The sequence below is a fragment of the Rhyacophila brunnea genome, unplaced genomic scaffold, assembly GCF_057557595.1.
Source record: "Rhyacophila brunnea isolate RB1 unplaced genomic scaffold, BYU_Rbru_1.0 scaffold_1, whole genome shotgun sequence".
Classification (NCBI taxonomy): domain Eukaryota; kingdom Metazoa; phylum Arthropoda; class Insecta; order Trichoptera; family Rhyacophilidae; genus Rhyacophila; species Rhyacophila brunnea.
Genome location: NW_028232751.1, coordinates 25,991,624 through 26,017,346, shown reverse-complemented (window position 1 = coordinate 26,017,346; position 25,723 = coordinate 25,991,624). Strand labels below are relative to the sequence as shown.

Here is a 25,723-nt window from a genome sequence, read left to right as displayed (position 1 = left end):
TATAATGAATAAAATATGTACTATGTAATTGAACTTAACCTAACCATAACAGTTATGTGTAAGGATTAGTTACTAATCCCTACACATAGACTTACGAAAAATTTACCCACAATAACAATTGCATAAAAAAATATTCTCCTATTAACCTAACACTAGTGTACTATTATATCAAATCAAATCTCAATATATATGTAATAATAACAGTATTTATTGGGTTTTAAATAAAAATATTTAAGTGGGTGGCAAAATGAAGGTTGTGGTAAACAAAAACAAAAGGGTAGGTAGTTATTACCTAATTCCGTTAGGTAAATTCGTAGAAATAAACTAATAAACAGAAAGACTTTCGTTACGCTGTAGGATACACCATATTGTAATAAGTGACAATCTATAGCGGAGAAGGAATGGATACGACGTCGGATGCCATTAGGGTTTTAAAAAGTTATGAAACCTGTTTAAACATTACAACTTATTAGTATGTATGCAGGAAACACGTTCTTGCAATGTACCCGACGCCATGCCCTATCTGCGTTTTTCCCTACATTTACGTAAACGCAGAGCGAATGGCTAACAGCTAATATTTGTAAAACTGATGACGGAGTCATGTGATATAAAATGATACCAATTTGAAAATGAATCACGATAGATAAAGGTTTTATTTCTAGGTTTCAAGTTTAATAATTTTCTATTCCAGTGCTTCTCACACCTTTTGATAATAATAAAACTGAAAAATATTTGTGGAGTGTCGAGTTGTGAAATAGAGTGTCCTCAAAAATAGTTTTTTTAGTGACCAACAGTAATTTATTGACTACTAGCAATAACTCGGGAAATCGTTCACGTGAAATACAAAGTAAAACACGTTTAGAAAATGAAGTAAATAATATACGTACTGATACGATTTGAAATGTGTCAATAGATTTTTTGTTTTCGTTCCCCTTAAAAAACAGCCTTTTCACCGAAAATAAATTTGCGTCCAGAATCCGAGTCGACTTCTCGTTTTATTTTACTACGTATCCTCGGTCCCCTTTAAACTGTGGGACGTTTTGGGTCGTCCCGGTTGAGGTTTTACAATTATTTTGTGTGCTAGCAGAATTTCCGCGTGTGCCAATGGTTTGCAATCGCTGTTGTAAGCACTCCTCCCCCCTTTCTCCGTATCTATTCGCTGTTACATAACGTCGTCTAGCCCGGTTGTAGCGTTCTGCTTCTAGTGCACCTACCACTAAACTGTCTAAACACTCTTGAACGATCGTATTCATCCTGTACTTACCCATTCGCCAAACGATATGTCCATTCCATTACCACTTCAGCCACTTGGCCATATCAATCACATTGCATAATTAATTAATAATTTTGTCCGCATTCTCGCCATTGCTATATATTTTATAACCATTTCGTTAACTCCAAAGAAATCTTTCCTTGCGAGGTTTCATAATGACAACGAGTCAGTTAATTTCACAATACGGTATACCAATGACAGTCGGAATATATCTATAACATATTGAGATTTCATCCAATTGATTGTCAATATTATATTCTATTTGAAATCCCCACGCGTTGTTACCATAAATCCAGGTGGTATTTGATCCTTAGGGAACGCTGTCTACCTGTAACTAATAGAGAATGGTGAATCTGAACCTATGGCCAATTAATAACGGGTGACTCTGGCGACAATGAAAGCCTAGAATTTACATTATATGCAATAGGTACCCTTAGGGGAAATAATTCGTACTGCGAATTTTGAAAAAGAGTCTATTTATTCGACGACTGCGAATCTCCATAAGACAGAGAAAATATTTAATCTCTCGCATTAAAAATATTTAGGTTATTCCTAGGGAATCCAATCCCGAGCCAAAATTCTGATCCCGGGATTTACGGGATTACAATTTGACAATCTCGGGATTCCGGGACTGGTCCCGGGATTGGAATTTTTTCCATAGTTAATATATTTTTTTTCATATTTACAAATAACATTGATAAAATTGGTCAAAAATAAATCTAGTATAATTTATACTATTTAAGACATTTTTATTATTAATATTGTGTACGTTCAATCTTGAAAATACATAAGTTTAATGGAGTAAATAAAATTGAAATATAAATAATAATGAGATTACTGTTTCTGATAGTAAAGACTTAATTAATGGGTTAGCGAGATTTAAAATAGTAAAGCAATTCGTGAGGTATGGCCTTTCCGATTCATAAATCTAATTAGTCAGCCAAATATGAAACTGCCGTAAAACGTATGAGATCATGGTGGAATTACTTTGTTAAAAGTGCGAAGCATTGTTTTTTCCAATATATCTCATTTTTATATTAATTTATGTGAAAAAATAAAATGAATCGGCAACTTACATATGGGTATAAATCAAACTTCATTCAAACTCAGTTTATTTCTAATTTAGTTATTTGTTAATAAAAGTATTTTTTCTGTTATTTTCCATAAAAATTGATAAAAAATCAATCCCGAAATCTTCGGGATTATGTTTACCAATCCCGGGATTCATAGGTATCGAAAATAGTTCGGGATCCCTAGTTATTCCCCTTTGGAGTGATTAAAATACTTCATTTAATTTTGTGAATATGTCCAAGACGTGGAATTTTGAATAAGCACAATACGTCCATATAATAACTCTTGCCTTACTTATCCATTTCGAACATAGGTAGGTATATTATGGACTTCACTTCGTGATGACATCAGATTTCTGAAAGCAAAAGAAGTAGTGATTAACCATATCATAACCATAACATAATATAATTATAAATTATCGTTACATCGACTTTTAATTTAAAAAAAAAGTAACTTGAACATCACAGAGTGGGTGCAGTTACCAAGAGAATATCCTACGCTTTAAACGCTAATAAACCTTTACGCTAATAAACCTACGCTTTTGCGGTCCTCTACCTTTCTCTGCATTATGAGTTCGAGTAAATCATATTTTGAATTGTGGGGAAAATATGATTGATTGTCTTATTGGCTCGCATTAAAGCTTTCTCATTGGTAATGTGCCCAGGCAGAGGCGAATTTCTTTGACGCAAGTGACGCAACCGATTCGTCGGACAATTTTAAGGGGAGCTTCCAAACCAGTGATAGAATTATTAAATTATTACATAATCTAAAACATGGGTGATTTTCGTAAAATTGTTTTATTAACTATAATATCGATTTAGATTTTCTAGAACAAACAATGTTAACATAGGTGACGTCCCGTGTGAGTATGTGGATCATGACGTGTTAAGAGACAGCAGAATAAGGCGGAAATTGCGAATATTACATATTATTATATAAATTAATTGTGATTGTAGATTCTGTTGACATGATTTCTTTTTCTAGAGGAAAACCCTGTTTCTAAGTCATGTTTGTATAAATTATACAAAATAAAAATAATTAATCGTTTATACACGTGGATTTATTTGGAAAATTAAAATTCGATTATTATTTTTTTTACCGTGGGGCTTCAAAATCAGTCAGTGCTTCACAAAACTTGCCACCGAGTCTAGGATATCGTCTTGGTATGCCGATACAGTCACATCTCATCCCATTCTTTGAAAATACTTATATTAATGGCCCACATGGCCAACGTAGGTCAAAATGTAGTTCTATGATATTTTCAAAGCATTAGCCTGAACATTCCTTAAACGTTGTAGATAATCTATTAATGTAATTTTGAAGCCTTATTATCCTTTATATTTAGTTTAAACATTTGAAGACTGCATAAAGTATTCTTTTAAACCTTAGATAAACATTAGATCGAGAGGTTTAAAAGAATACTATTTTATGTAATAAAAATACTTTATGCAGTCATCAAATGTTTAAAATAAAAAATATAAAGGACAATAAGGCTTTAAAATTATATAAATAGATTATTTACAATGTTTAAGGATTGTCCAGGGTTATGTTCTGAAAATACTATAATATCTCCACTGTGACCTACGTTGAGCATGTGGGCCCTTAATAAGTATGTTTCTAATATATTACGAAAAATCAGTGACATTCCGTGGGGGTATATGAATGACACATTCTAAGGGGGCGGCAAATTATGTGGAAATGCGAATATAACATTGTTTTGAGAACGAGTTTTGTTAAAATGAAAAAAAAATGTTTTCGGCGCTCATAATTATGAATGATATAACCCAGGGGCAATATTGTAATGCAAACTGTTATATTATTATTTGTACGTTAAGAATTAAAGCAATAAAATGTCGTAGGAAGGAATTGGATTCAGATAACATTTAAGATTAACAATGCTAATTGGTGGCATTTTAAACCTGCTTAAGGGTGACTCTTTGCCGTCGTTGCGTACGTAATTAAGATACTTATACTGATAACTTGATATATTCTAGGTCTTTTGACTTTCTTCGCATGAACGATAATCGTCACTGTGATTATACATATATTTTTTCAATTATTTCAGAACAACAGCAGTACGCAGCCGACAGCGCGAGTCCTTCGGCCGGCAGCAAGACCTTCGTCCCTTGCAAAGTTTGCGGGGACAAGGCGTCTGGCTACCACTACGGAGTCACATCCTGCGAGGGATGCAAGGTAAACCATTTCATAATAATAAATTTCACACACATACCTACAATTACTATGGATGACAAATCGTATCGCTATATATACCTAGTATCGGTAGGTACTCATTGACGATACTCTTCCTTTGATATACATACATTACCAAATTACACGACAGACTCGACGATTCACACTGACCGCTTGGCCCTATCGAGTCGTGGGTATAAAAAAATACGCCGATCCAACTCAACATAGGTTAGGTAATTTAGTTTGAGAGATTATGTACCTGGAAATATTGTTAGTTTGACTTCATTCATTATTTTGATAGACAATATTATAAAACCAAAATCATAATATTATAGTAAATGCAATCAGCAACTTGTTACTTGGTTATGAAACAAATAACATTAATGGAATTTCTACCACATATCATATCAATTCAATCAGTGACGTCCCGTGAGGGTAGGCAGATTGAGCGTCGCTTGGGGGCGGCAGTTATTCCAAGGGCGGCAAATCGAGAAGAATCATTAGGTATATATAGAAATAGGGTACCTAACATAGTAATTACGGAAATATCTCTCCATTAAAAATACAGCTCACTGGTTGGAAACAAAATGTATTAATTGGCATGGAATGTTTAACCGGAGTGTATTTTTTGTCGGGTTCGCGATAGTCTAGTTTACTTCCGTTGTCTTTGGACGTCACATCTTTGATGACGAGCAATGACACGTGCAGGTTTGAGAATTATATTTGAATTATAGATAGGTACCTACATACTCGTAGGTACTTACTTAATTAAATTATCCAAATATTTTTGCCAGTCACTCAAGAGTTTGTAAAGTTGTCAGGTGTATATTGAATTGTATCTGAAAACCGTGGACAATATTGTCTTTTGAAGTAGAGATGGCATTTAAATTAGACCTATATATTTTGTTAGTATTGTATCCATACAACACATTTCTTAGATATTGGAGCCATGGAAGAATGATAAAAAATATTGTAAGTTAAAAAAAAATGGGGTGTCATTTTAGCGCTGCTTAGGGGCGGCATTCTGTCTACGGACGTCACTGAATTCAAATAAGAACTATCGATTGAGAAGGTCTAAAAAAACTCTAGAATTCATTTTGGAAAAAAATATAATCATTTAAACACGTCCCAATTTAATAAAAAGAAATATTACTTGTAAATATATATTAATTATTTATTTATAAACATATTTATGACTATAAAAAAACTTTACTCCTATTTGGCTGCGCTGCCTCATCAAGATTGCCACCCACCCCGACCCTTGACATAGGTCATAGGCCCTTTCACAGATGCCCGACCTAGGGTACCCGCTATTTTTTAAACACCCTTCCCCCTCCCTCCCCGTCAAAATTCAAAACTATGTGGAATAAAGTCTCTGTTCATTGTATCTAATACGATTTATGTATAGGCAAAAATTATTTAACAAAAGCTTTCGACATTTTTACACCAGCGAATCTCAAATTCGGAATAATCTAAAGTACAATAATTACAAGATAAAAAGGACTTTTTATATACAACGTTTTTAAATTTTCTATTGAATCATATAAACTTGACTCGACTAGCTTAAACGATCAAAAAAATTGTAGGTACTTGATAGAAATACTGAATAATGAAATGTCATTTCAAAATGATTTTCATAGTAATGCACGTATATATTATTTAATAACTTAGTTTCTAAGACCCCCTAGCAACCAATAAGGTTATCAGAATCGAAATAACTTTTCATACAAAACAGAATTAACTAAAAATGAATTCAATTCTACTTAAAGATAGCTAAAAGTATTAAAAAATGCATTGGCATCGTGTTCTGATATATTCTAAAAGTTTCAAATGTCTAGCTAGTCGGGAAGTTAGTTAAAAATCGATTGCAAGATTTGTATCGGAAATTAGAAAAACAAGATTAAAACTATGAATTTTTTTATATAGTAATAGTTTTTTGTCACCTTCTAAAGAAATTATCAAACTACATTTTACCTACCTAACTAAAACCTTCTACTAATAAAAATCGGACTTCCAAAACGCACGTTTGAATTGATAGTTTTTTTTTTAAATTTAAACACATTTAAATGAAAAGTGTTAATAAAATCTATTAAGTTGCACTTTTCGAATTCGCGAGCAAAGAAATGGCGGTCAACTTTCAATATAAAAACATAATTTTACAGTAAAATAATTTAGGGCGTTAAAAGCTCCTTGGGGCGAGTCTGAAAACACCCAACCCACACACACACTAATGCAATATCGTCTGACTTTTGTCTGCACTCAGACTGTATTATATTATAACATCATTTACTTCATGTCGTGAATATATTTGTAATAAAATATTCCCAACTGATTTACGTAATTTATTTCCCTCGCCACCTCAATGAAATTCATATCCAAACAAGGCCACTGGAAGGAAAAGGGTTCTTGGCAACTATATTGTTTAGTCTGTAGGAGTTGTATAAATATTTATCTTGAAAACTCCAACCGCTGGAAACGAAGAAAAAATGCAGTAGGTACCTAGCGATTTTCTTGGCGCTCACGAGGCGCCCGCTTTGTCAGAAAGTTCTAAAAAATAAATAAATGATAAACTCGCTAACGATAAACTTTTGATGGGAATTATATTATTCAGAAACCAATGAATAAAATAAAAATTCATTAAATAAATTATCGCAGAATTCATAAAAATTGTAAGTATATTTAATGAAAATGATGCAATAGTCAATTTGATAAAGAAATGTTCGAATGTTGAAAAATTCAAATCTTCGTCAATGTCTTAAAAATAGCCTTTAAAACAACTCTCTGAGGGAAACAACAAATGCTCGTTTTTTATAAATGGCTAATTGTCTTCATTGTGGCCACCATAAAGGGGGCGGACAGGGCTGTAGCCTGAGGGCCTGACGCGGCGGGTCGGCCAGCTAACTCATATTAGCATAAGATAAAAAGAAAATTTATAAAATATTAACTTTTCTTTTGTCCAACTACAATTTTATTAGGCACATAGCATTATTATCATACTTAGGTACCGACTCTTTGTTTCTTTTTTGTGGTGCATTATCGCCATTCATAACGTCATATTATGTACAGCACGTGCCTATTTTGATTAATTTAAAAATAAAATCAATCGCTTTTTGAGTCAAATTGATTCAATAATAAATACCACAAATTTGTTTCATGAATAGTAAAAAAGTCATCTGCGGCGCTAATTGGTTTCGGCTACTTAAAACACATTGACTAATGACTAGATAATTTAAATAGCATGCTAATTATATTGAATGGTCACCTTAATCGTTAAGCGCTGGGCGCGTCTTTAGCGTCCAATGTATTATGATTTATGAGTGAGTGGTATTATGACTATTTAAAAATACGTAGGTATCTAGTATCGCGACGCACCTACCAGCAATTTTGTATTATTATTGTATGACGATAATTAACCACCTTTACTTTGGTCAATCTTGTATGTACTAACAAAACACGGCAGTTGTGAGATTCCAGAGTTGTTGGCCTAAACGGGAAATTATTGTAAGTCTTTGTGTGGGAAATTCTATAAATCTTATCGGAGAAAACTGGTTTGAAGACATTTATTATGTTGCGAAATCTTTCTAGTATGTTCTCTTGTTAATGTGGTTCTTTTGCGGTCTTTCCCAAATCAACTATGTTCACTAAAATATATGAGGCAGACTACTTGGCTTACAAAAGGGGGTCGTGATCAATGCAATATATAAAAAATTGGTAAATATAAACAGAATATCCTTCATTTTACCTCCCGTAAACCATGGGTCTCCGAGGAATACCAGTTGGGAAACGTAGAGTGTCGCACTGACCTTAACCTTAGCGATAGTAGACGAGCCCCCAAATATATTGGACTGGTGGCCCCCTTCAGGCCATGGTCTTCATCGCACTATTGCACATTCGCACGTTATTGTATAAGTATAATATAGAAGATTATAGAATATAATCTAAATTAAACATAATTGACTTGGAATAAACGTCGTTTCTCAAAAAAATCACACATTATCTTCAAGCTTCTCGTTGAATATTACATTCTGTTTCAATGCTTTATCGGCTTAGTAGTGTCGGTTAATTTATCTATGCCCTAGTGTTAATAATTAACCTTTCACACATTATATCACTTTACTTCCTTCGCTGCTAAGATTAACTTATTAATATGGGTTTCCACATAGTTTTTAAAAATAATTTTATGTTATGTAATAATTATTGTGTCTGTATCAGATGATAATATGAAATACCGTAGAAGTGAAACAGTGATTTATATATATATAGCAACCCAATACAGGTATAAATAATTATTGTACCTATAAAATAATAACGTCGATAACTGGCGTGGGTTTATTTAGATTTAGGTCATTGCAACATCCTATTTATACGTATTATCCATAAATATTACGACCTCTGCTAATTTAACCGGGGCAGCTCAATTTTAGTTAAAATAAGTGAATTACTCTGTTCTTCCGCCAGTCGACCGTATGATCATACACATAAATTTATAATAACAGACTTTTTACAAATAATGATTGTTGACCATTCGTCCAGCCTTTGAATTGCATTTGCACGTTACACTTAATTATAGAGTTTGCACTGCTTCTACTAGACCAGGGCGGGGTCTATTTCTGTATTGTGATGAACTGGTAACTATTTACGATTCTAAAAACACAAAGTAAATAGTCGTAAAAAATCACAAAATAATATGTATGTATCTTTTGAAATGTATCTATGTGAATAATTGCTAAATATTTTTTGGAATTTTCATTTAGTTATCTGAATGGTTAGATGTTTTTTTTAAACCATCAAAGGAAAAATTGAAAGTTTCCGTATTTTGAAGAAATAAAAGAGGTACCTAATCACAAAAATGTTGAAGAATTTACCCTTCTTTTGCCAGAGATCACACCAAGTAAATAATAAATGTCAAACGACACACATACACATGACATCAGGTCTGATCAAATCAAACTGTCTATAGAGCCCTTTAGCTGAAGGTATCCCCTTTCAGTTCCGACTGGATCAAAGATGATTTTTTTTTATATTAGTATCTAGATTCTAGAGCATATGCGTTTACGGTGTGTTCTCCCCCTTTTCCACGTTTTTCCACTCAAAATTAGCAATTTTCCGAAATTATCTTCAAAGTCTTTGAAAAACAAATTAAGAAAGAAACCTGTTAAATCACGTGACAACCGATGCACATATGTGTGGACAAATTTTCATATTCCTAATTAATGCGGGTACCAGGTTGGAAACCATTTCTCTAACCCGTGCGCGCGCACATAATATTTTAAGAGAGGGCACATAACAATGCAAGACGATTTCCGTGTCCGGATATTTGTACGTATATAGTTGACCGTATCGCAGTTCATCGTGAGTTATTGTATCGAAAATAGATGGCCGTATAGTATTAACCGTCTACCATCACTAAACTGAATTGCAGATTTGGTGGTAAATAGTCGTCGCACATAACGAGTCCTGGACATATTAAGAATACATACAGACCTTATGATTACATAAGCAGGTACACAACCTCAAAATGTGGCATACTATTTATTTCGTGTATGGATATTTGTATTCATGCATTTGGCCGTATCCCAGTTCATCTTAAAAGGTCGTATCGAAAACCGATGGCCACATAGCAATGAGATCAAATACATGTCTAAATAAAACACTTGGGTATATATAAAACCACCGGAATACAAGGGAAAGACAGAAGAAATAGGCATGTAAGAAAATTAGAAATACAAATCGTATGTATTATTTATTTAAAATTCTGGATGTTTCAAAAGTCGGTTAGCATGTAGGTGCTCGTAAATATCTACTTGTACCAACTTGTAAATTAATGTAATTATGGAATCTAATAAAATTGGAAAACTACTGGCACCACGAATAAACTGTTATTTTTTAATCTCAATATCTCTATACAGCCATCTCTTTCCGGTAAGACAGCTCACGGACACGGTGAGCTGTGCTGCGGCTAGATGTAATACGTACATTTCACATGTGACCGGCGATTTCATCTCATAATGCAGTGATGGCGAACCTATGGCACGCCAGATGATTTTGCATGACACGCGTTTGAAGAGAAAAAAAATACCTGTAATAATAATAAATGATAGATCGCTTTGTATAAAAATTGCAGCCAAATAGGTAGGTACTCTTCAAGAATAAGCATTAAGTTTAATTTAAATATATAATTGCATAGGTCGGTCCTTAGGCTTTATGCGTCATATATAATATTATCACACTAACCTCATCAGGCGGCGGGGAATGCCGCGCCGCGAACCTCTAATTTTGATCGTTTTACAATGCTTGATACCACTGTAGCGATAGAATACCTCATCTGAACGGATAAATTCTGGTGGCAATTTGTGCGAAAAAAACCAAAATAAATTATACATTAACAAACAATTTCATTTCTACTAACAAAAAATGGCTGCACCAAATAAGAAACAAAAACGTGGTGGAGCTAGTAGGTACCTAGTAGTAATTCTGGCAGACAGTTTTAAAATTGGTGGACCGAAATGTATGGCATAATTGAAAAGAGCGATAAAGCTATATGTGTGCTATGTTCTGTGAGTGGTATCTAGAACATAATCATTTTTATATAGAATTCTTAAAAACTATTTTTTCCCCATGATAAACTGTTCGGCACGTCAGACAGTTGAACAATAATATTTGGGAAATTTTGGCACGCGTACGTAAAAAGGTTCGCCAACCCTGTCATAGCGGCTCTAGGAAATAAATCTCAAACCACAAGACGCGTGAAGCCCGGTTCAAATTAATCCACAAGTTTTAAATAGAATTTGTGCATTTTTTTTACTTGGTAATGTGTACACCGTGTGATTAAAAAGACGCCTGGGTATGTTCTGACAATTTTCATTTTGGCTCAGATAAATGTGGCTGAAAAATAACTCTACTAACATTGCAATATGGGTTATTATTTCAAGTGTATGTGTGCGTATCTTTAACATATTTATTCTGCTAGAGCTAGCGTATCCAATTGAACATTGAGGTTGTATTTGTGAGACCAGTGGGTCTATTCTATACGCAAATCGGCTATCGATGGTAGTTTATCATATACATGTATTGAGGTGGTTATTTGTTATATACTATACAATACGTATTATATATATATACTACCTATATTATACAATAAGTTAAAGTCTAAATCAAGGGTTTTTCGTCAAAGGGACAATTTTGAAATAAAAAATATTTGGCGGGCCACCCTGTCCTTTCTTTTGTAAATATTTCCGTTTTTAAACATAAGGCAAAAAATAAAAAATATTTCATTTTTTTAACTTATATTTATAACTAAATATACATTATTATTACTCTTATTAATATACTAAAAAATAATACTTATTTATTTTTTTCACCACTCGACTTATGCACTTGTTTGTTTGAAACTAAATCCTACAATATAGGCTCAAATTTTGTGGTGTGGATACGCAAAACAGATGCGATGTGGTTGTTTGTTAATTTGGTCATTGTAGAAAATGTTTATTCATAAATATACATATTTCCAAACAAAGAAGCCATTTGATGAGCATGTTTAACTATATTTGAATATACCTACATCAAGTGAAAGTCCTCATTCTTGCTAGAGTATATTTAATTTTAAATGTAATTTCTAATATTCGATAATATGAAGAATAAGAAATAATACAGATTTAACATAAATCTCGCGGGACACACTTTGTAAATCCCTGGTCTAAACTGTCAAAAAGTGCTATGTTTTATCAGCCCCTCTTGACTGTGTTACCTTTTAGAGCGAGATAGACAGTTTTGACAGTTTAGACGGCTAACTTATTTAATAGGCACCCCAATACATAAATATGATAAACTACCATCGATATCCGCCTTGTGTATTTAATAGACCCACTTGACTGGTATAAGTCAATGATCTGCACAGAAAACATATTCACTATTTCCGGAGCGGGTATTGTCAGAGAAGATTTAGTACCTACTTCAACGTTTACATGAATTCCTTATTTTATGATGCTTAAAAAATTTACAACCTCCTTGTATTACTTAACATAAATAACAACCAAATTGAAAGAACTTTAACAAAAGAAAATAATTCGAAGAATATTTTGAATGAGATGCACCAAATCCATTGATAATAAATATACATCGTGACCGCGACAGCTCGGGATGAATTCTGGCTTGCTCCAACAGCTCTTTCCACCTGTCCCTATCCATAGCGGCCGCTTTCCAGCTCAGTACCTCTATCTAGCCGGTGAATTTTTGGCTTCTGCGTACTATAGGACATTATTCATTGTCGTTCATAAATCCAATGGCTTAGCAAGGGGCGGGCGAGCGGGGCAGCTGTCCGGTTCGGGACGCAGAAGAGGAGTTTCGTTGAACGTGCAAAATTAAAAATTTACAATAATTAATTTCGAGAACCTTACCACTATAGATAACACGGTTACGTACGTATTAGCGGCGAGCTACGGAACTACGTTTCCCCCTCACTTGCAGGTGTATTTTTACACCCCCGACCCCCGTTAAAGTCTTGACAACTGCTTACAACGCCATAAAATCGTAGCCAAGATATAATATAATGGTTTTACTATTGTAGTGATAACATGGCCCCAACAAAGGGGGGCCCGAGGTCAGGAAGGGCCCGGGGTGGCGAGTCGACCAGACAAGTAATATAAACAAACATCGCAAATTCTCTCTAATTGCAAAAAAAGTCCTTCAATAATGTTATTATTTAAAATTTTGTGGTTGTGCGAAACAAATTTTAATTGTGTATCGATACTCGCCAGCTCCATTATTCAAATCAATGTATTAAAATATGCAAAAAAAACACTAAATATACACATTAATTTTATCGCGAACACTATTTGGAAAACGCTATTGTGTCACACTGCCTTTATCTTTAGCGATAGGTAGGGGGCCCGCTTCAGGATGTGGAGGCCATGAGTGATAATGTATTACACATTATTCGGAATTACTCTGCCCTTCAAAGGAAGAAGGCAGTAACTGACTCTCAGACACTTTCGAGATTAATGACATACTTTTTAAATTTTAATACTTAGTGTGAATTAATAAAAAAACGGTCATATTTTTTATTAGTAGGATGTTAAAATAGAAACAAAGCAATAATAAATGAGCAGTAACTGCAATACATAGACTGCATTTTTGCTAAGAAATGTGTATCATTTTAACAGATGTCCATTTTTTCGCTATGGATTAAACGGTATTTTAGTGATATTAATAGGTACCTACTGATTTTAAAGTGAACAGAATATTTATAGCTTTCAAAATTACCTAACGGATGGTATTCATAACTCAATATCACAAATTTTGCGAGTTTCTTGAATGGGCAGTAAACTGATCAACGTGATATTTTTCAGATAAAAATGAAGTAAAGAAAGGGTAAAGATAATAACAAAAATGCCTGCTTGAAATATTCTTTTCAAACTGGAGAGTGTTCACCAATTACCTCATCGTAAATGTTTTTCAAATGTACTGCGAAATATATTTATTATTTAAATCGTATTATTTAAATGGTAGGTAACCAAACACATACAGGTACCTATAAGTTGTATAAGTACAAGTTTTGCATGACGTAAAGGGCGCATTTTTTGTTACTGCCCAGGGTGCATATCTTACAACAGAACTAATCTGTGTATTCTACCAATCTTTATTAATTAAATTAGCTAGACAGAGTAGAGCTCAGCATTGAACCTCATCATTATCAGGGGCGCGACAACCCGGTGTGGGTCCTGGCCTCCTCCAACAGCTCCCTCCACCTGTCCCTATCCAGTGTGCCCGCTTTCCAATTCGGATGGATGGATTGCTGGACATCACTCTCTTTGCCGGTTCATTGTCATTCATACGGTGCACATAACCTAGCCATCGCAGTCTCCCAATCTTAATTGATTGAACTGCGCTGCAATCTCCGTACAGCCCGTAGAGCTCAGCATTATATTATCTTCTCCTCCAATTGGTATTGGTATGGATCGGTACATATATACGGCGGAGAATTTTTCTTTCAAAGAGGTTCAGGGCTCGTTCATTAATGTCCACGTTTCCGATGCGTAGGTGAGCACTGGCTTTACAAGTGTCTTGTAAAGAGTGCTTTTAGTTCGGCGAGATAGTATGCGGGACTTAAAATGTATTAACAGGCCAAAGTAGCATTTATTCGCAGACATGACTCTCTTGTTGATTTCTTCTGTAATATCATTATGTCGAGTTACAAGAGATCCAAGGTATATGAAACTGTCGACCGTATCAAACTTGTATGCACCAATATCTAACAGCATTGAATCTAGTCCTCCAAATATTGCCACCCCGATTGGTCCATAAATACGGCGGAGAATTTCACTTTCGAAAATCGAGGATCGTCCATTTCGCAGTTAATGTCTAGATTCCCGAACCATGTGTGAACACGGGTTTTACAATAGTGTCTTGTAAATCGTGCCTTTAATTCGTTACCGTAAGATATCTAGACGGGATTTTCTCGACGTACCACCGCGTCGTTTCTGTCAATTATTTCGGGGTCTAGACTTACTTTCCTTCAGCATTTTTAAAACATCTTGTACTACAACTTTTTCGTTTGATTAAATTTAAAATAACATTATCAACAGTTAAGTGAATGAATCAGTGATTCCCAACCTTTTTTGTTTGGCGAAACCCTTGAGACATTAATTTAAAAAATCTCGCGGCCGTACTAAACAGTGGACAGTGACTTCCCTAAGTAGAGAGTCGTTCTTAAAAACACCCACAATGTCTATATTTCCTATTTTAGTCTCAACTTAATTCATTGCATACTTCAATTTTTGTGATGATATTTTGAACAGATATATTGATAAAAAAAATCTTCAAAATTACGATTAACGTCTCTACAAATATTCACTAAACATTAACGCCACAGGCGATAATTTTGTAATCTTTACGTCATCTACCATCAAAAGTATTCCTTCTCATAATCTGCCGCGCTCTTAGAATATCTTGCCTGATCAAAGTACGACCTGCATACTGGCCAATATATAACTATTTAAATTCAGGTCATGTGCTTACTTTTACCAATTAGCTAAAATGTTTCAAGATGTACTTACCTAATGGGTGAGCTTTTCCGAATTCTCGCGGAGTCCTAGGGTTCTCCAGTACCCGGTTGTGAATCTTTATAGATGAAACTATTTTACACTTATTTCCACTATTTATAATTTATGACATGTAACTTTTCTATTGAGCTAATTAAGGAATTTTAAAACTTAATAGAACATTATAGTAAAATATCAAAATTTGAATAAAATTTTCCCACAAAATAATATATATAACCTATCACACAATAAAAAATATTTTTTTATAATACATTACGGCACCGATGTTTGAGAATCGTTTTACAAACGTAGGCTTTTAGGATAACGCACATTTTGGGGTGTATTATCTATTATTCTATCGTATCCAAAGAGATTTTTTTTAATCGGAGTTATTGAAAAACTGTAGGTACAATTTTATTTCAAAAATATGTAAAACTTTTATGCCGACATGCCGTAATGTTTGATTCGGCTTCGGCAACATGAAGTAATAACGAAAGATTCATTTATAATAAGTACAAAAATTTTTTTTTCTATATTATTGTGGTGAAATGCATTGAAACTTCATTAATATTTACGGACAAATTGAAATTGACATAAATATCGTATCTAAATCGCATTTTTTTGTTGGACACATCATTAAAAATACTATTAAATAGGTTGTAACATAGTATTTTCGACATAAGAGCATTTTTTCAAAAGAGACCCAAGGTAGACGAAACTACTGGTTGTATCAAATGTGTCTGTACTGATATTCAATCATTCCTTACTGATCATAACTGACTAACCTATGATGTTTTGTTGTTCCCCAGGGTTTCTTCAGACGCAGTATACAAAAACAGATTGAATACCGGTGCTTGCGAGATGGTGAATGCCTGGTTATCCGACTCAATAGAAACAGATGCCAGTATTGCAGATTCAGAAAATGCTTGGCGGTTGGAATGAGCCGTGACTGTAAGTAGGAAATAATATTGCTATCTACTAATAATCGCGGCACTTCAGCTCGCAGCTGGTCTTGGCTACTGCCAAGAAGTGTCTCCACCTTTATCTTCTTCCGCAAGCTCCCGCTACTGCTTTAACTTTTAGTATAATGTGGCCCTATCACAGAACAGATTACTAATAAATATAAATGTAAAAGCCATCGCCATGGACCAAAATTCTAAAAGTCCTCTTGTTCTACAAGCATGGACAGTATCTGGCGACTTCGTTCTAATCATGAGATCAATAAGCTCCTTGATGAACCTGACATCATAGGATTTATCAAAACTGGACCGACCACATAACATTTATGGATGATCAAGCTCTGGTGAAATGCCTCACGTTTAATCGACCTGTAATAAAGTGCAGTGCAGGAAGATCACAGTTTCGGCGGGTTGATGGCATACCTACAGAAAAACTTTCGAGCGCTGGGAGTCATCAACTGGTGTAGTCACAAGGTGGTGTCTTGGGTAGTTGATTTCCGTCCTGAAGACATAATCTGGCCGACAGTCTTCTCACTACAGTGCATATAATTTACTGATTATACTGCACTCATCATATGCCATCCATACTTAAGACCATTCTTACCAAGATTCATTCTTAACCAAAAAAATGAGACCATTCTTAACATGTTCCTTTCAAACAAGTCTACCTCCCTCTCATCTTTTTTTAATAAGACACGGCACAGGCAGCATGTGTTTTATTTTAACCATTTCATACGTGACTTGATTTTAAGCGTAGACTATAGATAATTTTCATCATTATCATGCAGTGTAGGTCCACTGAAGGACGAAGGCATCCTCTAACTACTTCTTCTCTTCTCGGTCCATAGTTATTCACTGCAACATACTTTCACTGATACAGATTCAGCAGATTTTTGAGCTTCCCTGTGGTCATTTAGTGCCTTTTAGGTACCTACCACTGTATAACTGCATTTGCACAGCGATTATCCACTTGCCAAACTATATATCCAGCCCACTGCTATTGCATTAGCACATTGACTGCTGACTAAATAATTACTTTTTAATTACCATATTTAAATAACATGCTAATTATATCGAATGGCCACCTTAATCGTTACGCGCTGGGCGCGTCTTTAGAGTCCAACCTCTATGACATCATGTACCTACTCTTGACATCCTCCTTATTGGAGGGAACATTAGGTCTGAAACTGTCGCACTGTGCTAAAATTTAGATTTCTGGATATATATATATATTTTACAATAATCCGCCGTCTCTTCCATGAAAATGAGTCACCTCATTGGGTCTTAAGGATGTAAAAGACCCAACCACTCAAGAGGGTTTTTTTTAGTGGAAAGAACTTCTGACAGATAAAGGGCACTGAAGACATTTCCTGAAGGCGACCAAGACCCACGTTGGGTTGTAGTGTTTACAATAATAATACATTTTTCGAAATTTTATTAAGAACCTACCCAATTAAAAATAAATTAATTAAAAAATTGAATTACTTCATTGTGAATGATTTCGTAATTTGTTATCAATCAAGAATGTTTCTGTTTCATTTAGCGGTGCGATATGGGCGAGTACCAAAACGATCGAGAGAAAGAGGTCCCGACGAGGCGAGCCGCGACGGAATGACCACCTCAGTTGGCAGCAGTGTTACTGGGACGATCGCTTCCTCGAATACGAGCGTCACACCATGCTCCACAGTTTCTGAAGAGGCGGGCGAAGTGGCTCGAGCCGTCGGTGCTGCCCACCGTGCTCACTGTGCCTTCAGTGAAACTCTAACTCGAGGCTTAGAACGGCGGCCTGTCGACTCTCCATCCCCAGTTCCATCATCTCCGGTTGCATCAGCTTCTTCCTCATCGGATTCCATGGAAGTGCAGCGTATATGGCTGTGGCAGCAGCTCGCCATCAAGGTGACCCCGAGTGTGCAGCGTATCGTCGAATTTGCCAAACGGGTGCCTGGTTTTCCCGATCTCAGCCAAGATGACCAACTTATTCTCATTAAGGTATATCAATCTTGGGTAACACTATAGAGAAACTCCAGAAGTGAAATTTAATATGTATCCATAACAATACATACTGTAGTGGATAATTAGACATGGTATGCTGAGTGTGGGATCTTTCCCTTCTACACAATTCTGTCCATTCTTTGTGACATGGATCCTTTCAATTAAACTGTAGCCAAGCACAAACTAATTGTTTCAACAATTTTAATAAAGCTGTGTGTTTGATAGTAAAACAAATATTATTGTCACTATTATTGTATTACATGAGCAATTATGAGTTTTATGATAAATAAGTTTTATTAGAGAATTATGATACTATTATGAGCGAAATCTTATTTTTCCTAATGATTTTCATTCTGATTGCGATTTCTATATTTCTGTAAAATTATCTGATAGTGGCCGGCGGAAAATCTTCGAATAATTTCCTGCTTTTGCCTATCTTAATTTAGTCGGACCAATTTGTTATTATGCTGGTGCTCTGACCAACATTAGTGCCTCTAAGCTAGTGGTTCCCAACCAAGTTCCGCAGTACATATTTATTTTTATATGTACATAGATAAGTTTGTTTGAAATGAGTAAGCCAAACGTAGTCAGGCAAGGTACTTCTGATAAATTGAAGAAGATAACCTTGAGAGGCTTTCCTGTGGACAAATAATTTGTCCAATGTCCTGAACATACATCATATTTTAAACGCATCTATCATTTGCTTTGACAGTCCAGGTTTCAATCTCATTAAGAAATATGGTGAATACCAGTGTATAAAAGAGATAGCATATTATGGTGGCGGTTATAGTTTTGTCTTTTTCTATGCAGTTGAGTTTGTTCATCATACCTACTCTATGGCAAATTCATGCAAATTCCTATTTTGGATTTTTTATTATCCAAGATTCCTTAACCTAGTCAAATGAAATATGTGTTATTCATTAATACAAAGTTACAGTAGGTATACCATTATTAATTTATAGTTTGCCGGAACCCTTACTAATTTATTGTTAAAATTTAATTATGTGGTTATATGCAACTCACATACAATATGACTACATACTTTTATTCAATAACATTAATTTTTATTTTATGTCAGGTACCTTATTCAAAACTGCCAAAGCGTTTTTAGTAGAAAATAAAAATATTTTTGCATAATTTTGACTGTAGTTTATATATTAATAACATATATTATGATAGCAATACTTATTTTATATTTAGATTTTATTGCATTATTCTTGTAATTATATAAAACACCAAAATGAAAACCCTCGAGAAAATAAATTACCAACTATGTATATTAAAATACTTGATCATTGATTACTATGTAACATACAAAGTAAAATATCTGTAGATTTTAAAAGGGTATGTATGTTCATGGCTGCTACAAAATATTGAATAATGATTATATAAGTACGTTTAAAAATTTGGATTGCTTCGCGCCCAGCGATTGCTAAAGTATTTGCTATAAGACAAAAGATTTAATTATTCCTTCGCAATTAAATTGTGTCTGATTATGTCTCCTATTATAGATAATTTACTTTTTAAATATGTACTCAAATTATTTAGTTTTTTTATGAATCAAAAATATTACATCAAATTATTATTTTGTTGCTGAAAATATACATGTTTGCTTGCTTTGTTTATTTAAGTGTAAATTTAGTATATTAGTATATATTTTAGGATGAACATGTTAAATATAATATATTGTATCTGTTACTTATATGACTACATATTGGCATATTGGCATACAGGCATTGTATCAGGGTAGCATAATTTAACTGGAGTTTAAGAATATATATTGCGCTGTTGAACATTATGATTGTAAACTTTTCAGATCATTTTTACATAGGTACCCATTTAAAAATAAGTTTGATTTTTATGTTGTGCTATTCCACATTACTATATCACTTGTTTACAGATGGGTTTCTTTGAGGTTTGGTTGTCAAACGCAGCGAGGCTAGCAACAGATTCCACCCTGACTTTCGACGATGGAGTGTATGTGACCCATCAACAACTTGAAATCATGTATGATGTAAGTATTATGTTCAGATAATATGGTTTATACATTATTTTTCTTCAAAAAACTCTGCCAATACAGCCTGAATTTGAAACACCTCAGATAAGCTATTGACAATTTTCTTCTAAGCGGGCGAAACAATTTTTGATCACTATTAAAATATTTGACTTAATTCATGTTTTATTTTCATTAATAAATAGTTAAGTTATATCTTAATTTACCCCTTTATTAATTGATTTGGAGAAATATAAGCATTTTATGTCTGAAAGTTTACTTATTTATCTCCTAATATGGAATTAGGGTCCCCCCAATAGAATTGTCAAACAAAACAGTGCCATTGGCATTGGTCGTTAAATTTTACTATTTGAATGATAGCTATGCCTAAGTTGGGGTTTATTGACATTCAAAGTATGAAGTCGAAGAGGATGATGAAGAAAGATGTAGTAAGGACGCAATCCTGTGTGACTCTGATAGTAATATCGAATCATTGTATGACATTGTCACCAATTAGGACACAATATTCTCCATTCTCATGGAGGGATTTGAGTATGGCCACGATCTAGGGAGCTATTTTGTATGCTCTCAGTATGTAATGCACAAAGCAGCAGGCATATGGACTGTTCAGCTAAGTGAATCTGCTGAAGAAGACATCAAAGGTTGTCCACACATGATCATTTAGGTAAGAAGCCGGTCTGCTTTTCACTAAGGCCATGCATGTGTTTAATGTATGACAGCAGAAACGGTGATAAAAATTTATTGTAATCTAACAGAGTGTCTGTCTTTTCTTTACAGAGTGGTTTTGCATCTTCACTGTTGCGCTTCACTTCAAATCTGAATGCCTTGTGTTTGAATGAGACTGAACTCGGCTTGTTTTCTGCGGCTGTTTTGGTGACCGCCGATCGCCCTGGTGCTACCGACGTCAAAGCTATTCAGCACACCCAAGACATGATAATTGATGCTCTCAAGCAACATGTAAGAGTTATTTATTGTTAAAAATGTATTATTCTTTTATAGTTTAGAAGTTTTTCTTTTTTGAAAACATCCATATGAAACCAATAAATAACAGTGGAATTTTTAAATTATTTACTGCCATTCATAATGATGTCTGACCAAAGATGTTGAAGAAAACCTATGAAGATGGACCCTAAATATAATGTAATAATACATGAAACTGTAAAAAGTAGCCAAGTTTTCTACTAGATGAGCTACAAGTCATTTTGCATCGGAGATTTATTTGTAACAAAATTAATAATTGTACCCTGAGATATATAAATATATCAGATTCGACAGCAGTGAGACAAAAACGTTTAGCATTAGATTTTGTTATTTAACTCCATGAATTTTAGATAACAATTATTCAGTATGTTAGAAGCTAACCAAAGCAATTACTTTTTTATTTACAAACATTGCATTCAATGCTGAAAATATAAATTTTTATAGTTCCAATAATTCAATTAAACAAAAAATGTTCTGAAATCATTATGATGTGTTGTAATGCAATAAATTCATAGTTCCTTCTATATTAGTAATATAAATGTGTCTAGGATAATTAATATCCATCCTTTTAAATTTGAGGTAGCATACAAGGATGAAATGTATTAAAATTATTAAGTCAATTTGTGTATTAAATATTCAAGGCATCTTGCAACCAGCAAACAGGTGGAAGTGGACTTGGTGCTACAATTGCTGGTCTTCTTGGAGAGCTTCGAGCCGTGGGTGCTCGGCATGCATTGCTACTTGACTGGTTTCGAGTCAATTGGATGAAGCTCAGATTGCCGCCACTCTTTGCTGAAATATTGGACATTCCAAAATGCAACGAAGATCTACAGCGATCTTAATCATGATGAAGTCATGCGTGTTCTTTGACCTTTATGTGATTGTCGTGCACCATAGTTGCACATGATCTAAGCATGGCATTAGCTTTAAAAGATATAATTCTAATAGTAAAGCTATTGCAGATTCTATTATAAATAATAATGTTTAGGTTATTATGTAGCATTTCTTGAATTACTTTTCAATCAACTATTATACTGAATATTGAACTTGACTTAGATGTATTAATGCAGGGTGCTTTGCCAATTATTTGTTTTAGAAAAGTAAAGAATGAAAATACGCCACATTATATTTGCATCAGCAAAGGTCCTATACATATACCCTGGTGATGGCCATCTCACTGTGTTGTGCATTAAACATATCATAATACATTAGTTTATCTATTTACAATATGTTATGCTAAATTTTTTTATAAAATGTCGCGTGAGCTTATCAGATCCTGATCATTGGACCGCAAGATGGCTCGCAGGCCACTTGTAAAGACATTTTTGGTGGATAGTAACTCCCATTCATTTCCCTTAGAGTACAAACTATCTTTACACACATGAAACATATAAATATTACGTTACACTTATTGTATTATGTTACATTATTATTATAGTACTTAAAAGTAAAATTTTGTATTAGGTACTAAATGGTGAAAATCATCAAAAGTATATTAGCTTTAGGTAGATGTAACTTTCAGCATAATGGTAGGACGTACTTATTTAAACAAAAAAACTTGTATTTCTCACTTCATTACATTATTATTTAAATTTATATTGTAGGACAAATAATGAAGTTATAAGTTGAACTTGACTGAGAAAAAAAATCGTTTTCTTTATGTTTTTCATTGCCTAATTTTTACAATTTGATTTATCACTTTGATTAATTTTTATTTGATCTGTTATTGTATTTATGTAGTTCCAGTTAATGTGGAACTAGGCTTTGTAAATAAAACAAATGAGAGTTTTATTTTAAATACTAAGGAATGTGGTGCACAATTTTCACATGTTGATAATGCTGTTGATTGAAAATCATTCCGCAATTATAAATGGTTGTTATAAATAATATAATTGGTGAACATAAATATAAATGTATCAAATTAAGAGTGAAACGATTCATTTCACTGCAAAACATAGTGATGCGTGTCTTCTGATATCATGACAATCATAAGATAAGCGCTTTGACGTTTAACTGAAGCGCCAAATGTTTGGCAATAATGGAAAATTTGTAAGGGTAAACCGATATATGAAAATGAATGAAACTTACTTTAAAAGCATTTAACTTATTTTGATCAATAGTTTGGTCATCCAAATGATCTCTAAATTATTTAAGGAAAATATGTACCTACTAAATGTACTAAAATAGGTGTCAAAACTCTTTGCTCCTTCTAGCAAAAGAGTTATACATATCTATACTTCAGACCCAGTGTTTCCCAAGTCTGATTTTACCGAAAAAGATTAAGTGCAGATGTTGTACCTAAAGTATCATAATACAAAGCTCTGAACCCAAAAAGTCGAAACCACATAGACAGCAAGCGGCTGAAAAATATTAAATTGTGTTTTCCTAAAAGTATTCTTTTTGGACATACAATACACTGGGTCTCAGGTCCTGATATTATTTATTATGAACACACAAAATCACATTGACAGAAATTCGCTGCTGTCAAGCAATGATGGAATATGTAAAAATATCATTATTTTTAACATTGTTTTTGTTCTATCATAATATAGATGTCTAAATAGAAAATAAATGTTAGATTACATAACATTCTAATATGCTATAAGTATATACTTTTAGTTACACAGAATACAAAAATTAATATTAAAACTTCAAATAATCTTGTTTAAATTATTTATCAACAGACCATTGTACTTTCCATAATAACATCTTCATTTTTATCATTATGATATTATTCTGTTTAATCACCTGTATAATGTTATTTGTTATCTTTGGATTACAATGAGTAATTATATTATTCCAATCCTCTTATTATAATGTATTGTCTGTCATCATAGATAAAACTCATTAAGTGTTATGTAGGGTGTCCCATAATTTATCACCCTGCATGTTTCTATCTTTTTGAGTTGCTCTTCAATAATCTAGAAATATGTGAAAGAAACAAAAAAAGTTAGGGTGATAGATTAGACACCCAACATTTTAACATTGCATACCTATATGAGTTTTACCTCTGATACAACAATATATACAATAATAATCCTATCCCTGACATATTATTCCGATTCATATTTATGTTGTCTTTACACAAATAAAATAAATGACGGCTTAAGAAGGTGTTTGACCTTGATACAAAAAAATGTTACAGGAAAAAAAAATGATTTCTCTACTAGGCAGTTGAGCCCTCCTTTGGAAAAAGAATGTTGTTGTGATAATGTTAGTTTTTGGAAAATCAGTTCAAATGATGCACCATACATTTTTCTACAATACCAACGAAAAATCATTATTTTATCTCAACAATAAATGCCACTACAAGTATTGGAGTGGTGACGCATAACATGTATTTCGTATATGATTTTTGAAATGGGATATTGTGATTAATTGGTGATTATAAAAAAATTACCATTTCAAGATAATGGTACTTTTCCGAATAGGGATTCAATTATCTTCCTCTCTAAAAACAAAAAACTATTATGAAACATAATAATTTGCCCATAATTGTTACATTTTTTTCGATAAAATTGTATGAACCTATTTTCAACTTAAAATAATTTTAACTATATACAAATTTATTTTATATAGAACCTCTGAGTCATACCGAAGAGGCATTGCAATACAAATTTCTTTTTTAATGTTATTTCTAATTTATTTTTTTGAAGTAAGTACTTATATGAAATACACCTTTAAGTAAAATAATAGGCTTTTGTATTAATTATTTTTAATCATAATGAAACGGCATAATATATCAATAAATTATTTATATTTTCCAATATAATACAGTTGACAGAATAAAATTCAAAATCTCACCTGTTCATAATATACCTATATAATATTTCTAAGAAAATTTGTGTTCAATAATAATATTATTGTTGTTATTCCTTAATAATTTGATGAGTAGGTACATATTGTTAGGTACTTGCGCATTTATGGTTATTGAATGAGTGATGGGTGTTGTTTTCAGAATCAAATTCTGTTTTTACTTAATGGACAACCCTTAAAAAAGTGCCACGAATTTAAATGGTATTCAAATATCCTTATAATTTAATTGTGTCAATAAAATTTTGGGGTAATAATTATTAAAAGTTCACGAAAGTCATTGAAAGATGTTTTGTTTATTTAAAAAATACTTGGACTTATTTTATTGTGAGTAAGAGTAAACAAATTTTAAAGTTATCTATCCAAATATTTTAAGTCTTTGCTGATAGAG

At 33.3% G+C, this 25,723-nt stretch overlaps 1 protein-coding gene across 1 annotated transcript in view; it reads left to right on the top strand.

Moving 5' to 3' along the window:
• The window catches only part of Eip78C (Ecdysone-induced protein 78C), a 68,293-nt gene extending 45,542 nt beyond the window's left edge, over positions 1–22,751 (top strand). Inside the window, exons 2-7 of the mRNA XM_085961162.1 lie at positions 4,410–4,537; positions 16,383–16,524; positions 18,076–18,521; positions 20,425–20,538; positions 21,316–21,495; positions 22,161–22,751. Coding sequence (XP_085817288.1) covers positions 4,410–4,537; positions 16,383–16,524; positions 18,076–18,521; positions 20,425–20,538; positions 21,316–21,495; positions 22,161–22,361 — 1,211 coding nt within the window. The 3' untranslated portion in view covers positions 22,362–22,751. The remainder of the gene's footprint in view (positions 1–4,409; positions 4,538–16,382; positions 16,525–18,075; positions 18,522–20,424; positions 20,539–21,315; positions 21,496–22,160) is intronic.
• Positions 22,752–25,723: the final 2,972 nt, after the last annotated feature.